We start from the raw sequence: 8,963 nt of genomic DNA on the forward strand, positions 1-8,963 counted from the left end.
CTATTAGCATAAATCCTACACACCCTCTCCTCCTCCTCAGCCCAACTTAATTCCCAACGAGAGAAGTCTCAGTACACCTGGGGCCGGAGGAAGGGAACGGAAAACAGTTGGGCACCAGCTTGATGACACAAATGAAATGAAGCGTAAAGCAGCGGAATCCTGTCTGAATAGAGGTGCATGTATTTAACTGTCAGAACATAGAGGCAGCAGACCTCTGCCAGGGTGAATGACTATATTAGTCACTGTGCCTGTTAATAATGGACACCCTGAGATTATCCTGTTTCATGCAACTTTCAGAGGGGGATAAAGGAGGGAGGGGCTGCCCGGCGCGGTGGGGTGCCTCTCCAAAGGGGGAGGAAATATGAAAGAAAGAGCTTAAAACTAATTAGGAAACATTTGAGCGGAATATACATGATCAGGCAACAATGCAATTATTGGATCAATGAACCAGTGGGTTAAGCCTGTAGCACCTCCTTATTAGAAACACAATGTAAGGAAATGTGCCACTCCTACACAGGTAATACACAAGTCGGCCTCTATTAAACAACAGCAATTTTGCCACTCCTGCACCAATTGGCTGAGTTATTGGCTGAATTATCTCTGTGCTATTCCAAAAGAAGCAATAAACAGCATGGTTTTATATCTATCTTCTCTCAGATAGATCATCCAATGAGGAAATCAATTAGCTTAGCAGATGCTGTGTTTAGAGTTGAAATGTTGCTAATGTATTATTCATTGCACTCCTACAGATGGAGGTTTATTGGATGAATCCCTCTCATATTCATTAAACAGATTCAAAGCCATTTGAGTTTTTCTTCCCAACAGTAGCATAGTATCGCTGCTCTTGCTCTTTCCCGGTGTAGTTCATAGTTGCCAGTTAGCATTAACACAGTGATGCTGTTTCACCGGGCGTCACACAGAAAAGGACCCGCATCCCACCTCTGGCTCCAACTGACGAGGCCCAGCAAGGAGAAAATGTGATCTCTTCTTCTCATTATGTTCTCTATGACAAGACACAGCGATGGGGGAGACAGGGGTATTATACAGTAACTAGGGCAGAGCTGATACCACGGTTTAGGTTGTCACATTAGGAGAAAGTGAAGAGGAGATGAGAAGTCTATGGGGGAACTGAACTCTAGGGAGCAGATTAATTAGAGAAGGCACGCAGAGAGAAGCCGTGCGCTGTAGAGACAGAGAGAAAAGGTCTGTGATGCCCTGGAAGAAGCCTGCTGTACTGACAGCCTGGCTCCTTGGGATCAATCCATCATGATCTCCTGCCTCATTTGAAATGGGATGGGATCACTTAGGGATGCCATGTGTCAAACACTGACTTAAACTACAGCGCTAGGACGACTGAGAAAGTGAGATATGTATCTCTTTGGAGGACTGAGATGTCAAAGTGCCACCATAGGTGGTTCTGAGACATGCAGAGTTCTGCTGGAGGGATTCAAAGCAGGGTTCAGAGCAGGATACAGAGCCGGGTTCAGAGCCGGGCTCAGAGCAGGGCTCAGAGCCGGACTCAGAGCCGGGCTCAGAGCAGGGATCAGAGCAGGGCTCAGAGCTGGGTTCAGAGCTGGGTTCAGAGCTGGGTTCTGAGTTGGGTTCAGAGCTGGATTCAGAGCTGGGTTCAGAGCAGGGTTCAGAGCAGGGTTCAGAGCAGGGTTCAGAGCTGAATTCAGAGCTGGGTTCAGAGCAGGGTTCAGAGCTGGGTTCAGAGCTGGGCTAAGAGCTGGACTCAGAGCTGGGTTCAGAGCAGGGTTCAGAGCTGGGTTCTGAGTTGGGTTCAGAGCTGGATTCAGAGCTGGGTTCAGAGCTGGAGGTCAGATGGGTGGTGTAGAAATAAGGCAGCTCCCGGATTCATTTCTCAGGGTCTCAACTTACTGTTGAAAGTTAGAATAGTAGAAAACACAAGGTGCAATTTCAATGTTTGGTTGTGTATCAGCAGTTTCTCTCTTGTAATGTCAGTCTCTGATATTCAGTCAATTAGCCCATGTCAGCTAACATTTTAGTTAGTTTAGCGGCCAGCTATCTAAACTTGTTATCATGGTCGAATTACTGTCCGGGGGGCCACCATTGATTTTGTTAGTCAGTCTCACTCAGATATCATAATAAAAACTGCAAACATTTCTCTCCGCGCCATGGCAAAATGAATAGACTGCAACATGTTCTGTACACCCAATGGCAAAATGAATGGTAATGTATGGATGTGGGTATGCAGTTCAAAGTTGTTGTGGCCCCCATCCCATCAAAGTTGCCCCGCCCTCGCTTCATGTCCACATCGCAGTTCAACCATAACCCTCAACCACAACTACAACCCTAACCCTACCTTCATGTTGATATCCCAGTTTAAACCCTAACCCTAGCCTCAACCACAACCCTAACCCTACCTTCATGTTGATATCCCAGTTTAAACCCTAACCCTAGCCTCAACCACAACCCTAACCCTACCTTCATGTTGATATCCCAGTTTAAACCCTAACCCTAGCCTCAACCACAACCTTAACCCTACCTTCATGTTGATATCCCAGTTTAAACCCTAACCCTAGCCTCAACCACAACCTTAACCCTAGCTTCATGTTGATATCCCAGTTTAAACCCTAACCCTAGCCTCAACCACAACCCTAACCCTACCTTCATGTTGATATCCCAGTTTAAACCCTAACCCTAGCCTCAACCACAATCTTAACCCTAGCTTCATGTTGATATCCCAGTTTAAACCCTAACCCTAGCCTAAACTGCAACCCTAACCCTAGCCTCAACCACAATCTTAACCCTAGCTTCATGTTGATATCCCAGTTTAAACCCTAACCCTAGCCTCAACCACAACCCTAACCCTACCTTCATGTTGACATCTCAGTTTAAACCCTAACCCTAGCCTCAACCACAACCCTAACCCTACCTTCATGTTGACATCTCAGTTTAAACCCTAACCCTAGCCTCAACCACAACCCTAACCCTACCTTCATGTTGATATCTCAGTTTAAACCCTAACCCTAGCCTCAACCACAACCCTAACCCTACCTTCATGTTGACATCTCAGTTTAAACCCTAACCCTAGCCTCAACCACAACCCTAACCCTAGACTCAACCACAACCCTAACCCTACCTTCATGTTGATATCCCAGTTTAAACCCTAACCCTAGCCTCAACCACAACCCTAACCCTAGCCTCAACCCTAACCCTACCTTCATGTTGATATCCCAGTTTAAACCCTAACCCTAGCCTCAACCACAACCCTAACCCTACCTTCATGTTGATATCCCAGTTTAAACCCTAACCCTAGTCTCAACCACAACCCTAACCCTAGCCTCAACCACAACCCTAACTCTACCTTCATGTTGATATCTCAGTTTAAACCCTAACCCTAGCCTCAACCACAACCCTAACCCTAGCTTCATGTTGATATCCCAGTTTAAACCCTAACCCTAGCCTCAACTACAACCCTAACCCTAGCCTCAACCACAACCTTAACCCTAGCTTCATGTTTATTTCAGTTTAAACCCTAACCATAGCCTCAACCACAACCCTAACCCTAGCTTCATGTTGATATCTCAGTTTAAACCCTAACTCTAGCCTCAACCACAACCCTAACCCTAGCCTCAACCACAACCCTAACCCTAGCCTCAACCACAACCCTAACCCTAGCTCAACCACAACCCTAACCCTAGCTTCATGTTGACATCTCAGTTTAAACCCTAACCCTAGCCTCAACCACAACCCTAACCCTAGCTTCATGTTGATATCCCAGTTTAAACCCTAACCCTAGTCTCAACCACAACCCTAACCCTAGCCTCAACCACAACCCTAACCCTACCTTCATGTTGACATCTCAGTTTAAACCCTAACCCTAGCCTCAACCACAACCTTAACCCTAGCAATTTTTTCAACTGTGTATGTTAAGTATTGTAAGAGTGACGTCTCTTCCTCCTCCTCTTCCTTCTCCTCCTCTTCCCACTCTTTCTCATCTTCCTCTTCCCCCTCCTATAATGAACTTAGCCCACATTGATCACATTTATCATCAGGCCTCACCACCACTGCCTGTTGCCTCCTCCCACGGCCTCCGCCCAGCGCGTCTTCACGGCAACAACTCTCAGGCCTGGCAGCCGTCCCCTCTCCTTACTGCATGACTGGAAGCCCACACGCCTCACCCCAGGTCCATGCCACTCCTGATCCCCACAGCCACCTGCCAGGTGCCTCTTCGTTCCATTGATGTGTGTGGCATGTGGTGTGGGTATCCTAACAGCCTGGTCTTATCCTGACACTGGTTGGCACCAGACATGTGTTGTGACCCACCTCACCCTCACTAGATGGTACAGCAGCCCCTCCTAAGGGACCGACCCAGTCCAATGACCTGCCCTGACATGAGACGCTACATCATTGGTGTCTGGAGGCGTGTTGAATGAATGCATATTATTAGCAACACTGGTAGCACTACCTCTGTTTTTAACATATTCACAGTACCTCATAAAGCAGTTTACAACCTAGACAGTTCAGGACCTATGGGAGTGCTGAAAGCCTTGGGATTGAAGTAGTTGTGAATGTCTGCATGAATGGAAATGTCTTTCTCTAGAGTGCCTCAAATTCTCTCTTAGGTTTGTGGGTGAGCATTGCCCTCTTGAGGTGAAACACAGTAATGCATTATCACTGTCAGCATTATTTAGGTAATGTATTGTGTAACCGGTGTGAAACGGATATCTAGTTAGCGGTGGTGCGCGCTAATTGCGTTTCAATCGGTGACGTCACTCGCTCTGAGACCTGAAGTAGTTGTTCCCCTTGCGCTGCAAGAGCCGCGGCTTTTGTGGAGCGATGGGTAACGATGCTTGGTGGGAGGCAGTTTTGGATGTGTGCAGAGGGTCCCTGGTTCGGGCCGAGGAGAGGGATAGAAACTGATTGCAATTGCAATCAAATAAGATTGAATGTATTAGGCAGCTATGTCAGCATTATCCAGGTAATGTATTGCAATCAAATAAGATTGAATGTATTATGGGGCTGTGATTAGACATTACTGTAGGTTATAATTTAAAAAAGGATGATATAGGTTGATAAACTGAAATAACCACATGCAAAGTTCAGCAAACACTTTTATTTTACAAAAATAGGGTGTGTTATAGCAAAATAAATACATATGGATAGCAACCCTACAGTATACACCTGCCTGTTGTTATTCTGTTCAGCCTCCAGTCCACAGCTCTGTCTATATTCAGTCTTTAAACAGTTTATTCCCTCTATTTTCCGTAAAACATCTCGAGCAGAAGTTCATTCATGCTGACCGTGCCGATGACAGGTTTGAAGAAAAGTCCAGCAACGACGTTTGCATTGATGGACCGTAGCATGGAGAGCACAATGAATAGTTTAGTGAACCTTGTAGCGTCTCTTCGGTGAGTGACTTGCACATATTCATTAAGGGCTTGATGCGCTTCGCCCTGCAGTGCCTGAATGTAGCTTTGACACCGGAGCTCTGCAATGTCTAAGGAGAGAATAAAATGGAAGTTAAAATCAGAAACTATTAAGGTGAACTCAAACGAGTCAAAAATAGTCGCATAGTTAATAACAGCCCATTCATAAAATAATAATAATAATAGGCTACTAATAATAATGATCAAAACAATAATAATAATAATAATAATGATTATAATAATAAAAATGATGATGATGATCATTGTTATTATAAAAATAATAACAAAAACAACTATAATAATAATAATGATGACAGGCTTGCTAATAATAATACAACTAGTAAATACACCATAAAACAATTTGTTTAACAAACCTGGATTGAAGAGAATGGCTCCCTTTAAATATGCATATTCTTTAGTGCTGATGTCCAGTCCCCAACATTTATTCAAAAACATTTTTATTCCTTGGACATCAGTGAGAGAAACGCCTTGGCCACTGTGCCCGTGCGCGGTCTCCTGTCTTCCTTGTCCGCTGGTTAGTATGTTCTGTAACATACTGAGTTCTGGCGTCTCCATGGTCTCGAAGTCGATCAAGTCCTGCGCCATGCCCAAAACGAGCAGCTGGGCCCAGCTGTTGCGCACGAGCTGTAACTGGTCCTCCGCTGGAAGTTCCCGAAAACAAAGTACATTTTTAACAAACTTCAGCGTTTTTAAAAGCGCTTCCGACGCTGCTTTACAAGTTGTCTGGGGAGAACGGAGAACCACTTTCTTCTTAGATCCACACGAACAAGCCTGCTGTTGAGGGACTGCCAACCTCGCCCGCCCCTGTGAATGCTGATTCGGTTGGTTGTCGTTTTTCAAAATGCTGTAAAGGATGCTTCTTTGTCCCCTTTCGCCGAGGCACTGGCAGCTGTCAAAGCAAGCCATCCTGTCCTTCTGGTGATTGCTGTTGAAGACAACCCTGGCGACGTGGAAGGTGAGGTTTTATATTTTCTTCCTCCTCATTGACAACTTGTTTAGACTTTTTAAATATTCGACGACACCGCCCACCCAGTTCTTCACAGGCGCACGACTAGAGGGAGCCAGACAACCAGTTGCCGCCAGACAGCCAGTTGCCACCAAAGTCCAAAGTGGTTGGTTTCATACAGTACAATAGCCAATTTATGGATTATGCAAAGACCCCCTGAATTAGATTTTCTAATTAATTAGGTTATATGATGCATTCGGAAAGTATTCCGATCCCTTGACTTTTTCCAAATGTTGGTATGTTACAGCCTTAAAATGTATTACATTTTCAGGTCTCTCCAGAGATTTTTAATTGGGTTCAAGTCTGGGCTCTGGCTTGGCCACTCAAGGACATTCAGAGATTTGTCCCGAAGCCACTCCTGCATTGTCTTGGCTGTGTGCTTAGGGTCGTTGTCCTGTTGGAAGGTGAACCATCGTCCCAGTCTGAGGTTTTGAGCGCTCTGGAGCAGGTTTTCATCAAGAATCTCTCTGTACTTGGCTCTGTTCATCTTTCCCTAAATCCTGACTAGTCTCTAATTTTGAGTCTCATAGCAAAGGGTCTGAATACTTATGTAAATAAGGTATTTCTGGGGGGGTTCTCTCTTTCTCTCTCTTTTTCTCTCTTTTTCTCTCTCTTTCGCTCTCTCTCTCTATCTTTCTCTCTGTCTTTCGCTCCCTCTCTGTGGCCTTGTGTGAATAGTTGTGGCCTTGTGTGGGAAGGTATTCCAAATCCACTGAAAGAGAAGAGACCAATACAAGGAATTGTCCCCTTCTAGAAGACTTGTTGCCACATGTTAAATGAAATTCTGGGCAATGTGACAATATCCAAGCGGTGCTACATTTCTGTTTGTTTGTTGCATCAGGTCTTACAAGCTTTCAGACCTCAATTAGTGACCGCAGGCTTCGATAATTGAAAACGCACCTGATCCGCACCACCGAGACGCACCTTGACCCTGACTCTGTGGCATCTTCCACGTAATAACTAAACAAACTGAAGAATACCTGCGCACCAGAACTCAATACCAGGTAATTATCTCTGAGACCGGAGCTTCTTCCTTCAAATAGCAATTGGATTCCAGAGGCGAAGCTTTATGTGCAGCTGTGTACTTTGACATTTCATAGGCGATGGGTTTGTTGCCACATCTGCAGGCAAGGTTCCTGTCTAGACACCGTCAATGTCATCCTTATTCTCAATGTAAGGCCCTCATTTGGAAGGTAGATCTGAGTTCAAAGAGAATAAAGATATCTTGTTCTCTGCTCTCCTGGGGTATAGGGTGGCCCACACAGCATGTTCAACATCTAATTTCATTTGTAGCGATAGGGAGAAATAAGCATTGTAAAAGAATTCAAAAGTCATTGGAGTGTCATTTTTTTCATCGTCTGATTTGACATACAGGTGAAAAGTTTTCCTTGGAAGTGGAGTTTTTAGAAATAACCAATGTCAATAATGTGAAATGACAAGTGTGTCCTGACATCTGTTTGAGTGTGTGTCACTGGGTCACTCTTTCCCTCCTCAAACTGATCCCAAACTTCAGCAGTGTTGCATGTCAACATCCCACCATGACACACTGTCAACATACTTCCCCCGCCTGTGTCACTGTCAGTGAATGTCTGACTGTCTGGGTCACTCTCTGGGAACAAATGGTTGTAATCTGAAGCACAAATGAAGAACTATCATGAAAGTCCTGAAGTTCAGGGTCACTCACAGCATTAGGCTTGACAGAACCAGATGTGACAGAACAACACAGACGTCTTGAAGGGAACACTGATGTCATCCTCTCTTTGAGGAGATTATAAAAGATGATTGATTCGCTGGCCTGTTTGGAAAATGGTATCAAGGCAGGCTGTTTTTCCTCTGACTTTTTCCTCAAGGCTATGGTGTAGCAGCCGATGAAAGCCTGTACTTAGTTGGGGTTTACAATATTATTCACAAAAGAGAAACTCTCACAGTTGATTTCCTTGAAAATGTATATTTTTGTTCCAAGGCATAGATCAAGGACAGAGTCGCGTAAATAACCTTCACAAAACTCTTCCTGTCCTCCACACCCCACCCCAACCCATGTATTTTATCCTGCCCAGTGACCTCCTCACACCACCCTTGTCTTTTATCCTGCCCAGTGACCTCCTCACACCACCCTTGTCTTTTATCCTGCCCAGTGACCTCCTCACACCACCCTTGTCTTTTATCCTGCCCAGTGACCTCCTCACACCACCCATGTATTTTATCCTGCCCAGTGACCTCCTCACACCAGACCACCCATGTATTTTATCCTGCTCAGTGAACTCCTCACACCACCCTTGTCTTGTATCCTGCCCAGTGAACTCCTCACACCACCCTTGTCTTTTATCCTGCCCAGTGACCTCCTCACACCACCCTTGTCTTTTATCCTGCCCAGTGACCTCCTCACACCACCCATGTATTTTATCCTGCCCAGTGACCTCCTCACACCACCCATGTATTTTATCCTGCCCAGTGACCTCCTCACACCACCCTTGTCTTTTATCCTGCCCAGTGACCTCCTCACACCACCCATGTCTTTTATCCTGCCCAGTGACCTCCTC

The 8,963-nt window shown here is 45.4% G+C and overlaps 1 protein-coding gene across 1 annotated transcript; it reads right to left on the minus strand.

Moving 5' to 3' along the window:
* Nucleotides 1–5,063: 5,063 nt before the first annotated feature.
* On the minus strand, nucleotides 5,064–6,404 carry LOC115179687 (nuclear receptor subfamily 0 group B member 1-like). Its single transcript, XM_029741366.1, has 2 exons — nucleotides 5,771–6,404; nucleotides 5,064–5,467 (listed from the first exon to the last, which is right to left on the minus strand). The coding sequence occupies exons 1-2, from the start codon at nucleotides 6,321–6,323 to the stop codon at nucleotides 5,226–5,228; spliced, it is 795 nt and encodes a 264-aa protein (XP_029597226.1). The 5' UTR covers nucleotides 6,324–6,404; the 3' UTR covers nucleotides 5,064–5,225.
* Nucleotides 6,405–8,963: the final 2,559 nt, after the last annotated feature.

This window comes from Salmo trutta, chromosome 39 (assembly GCF_901001165.1).
Source record: "Salmo trutta chromosome 39, fSalTru1.1, whole genome shotgun sequence".
Lineage (NCBI taxonomy): Eukaryota > Metazoa > Chordata > Actinopteri > Salmoniformes > Salmonidae > Salmo > Salmo trutta.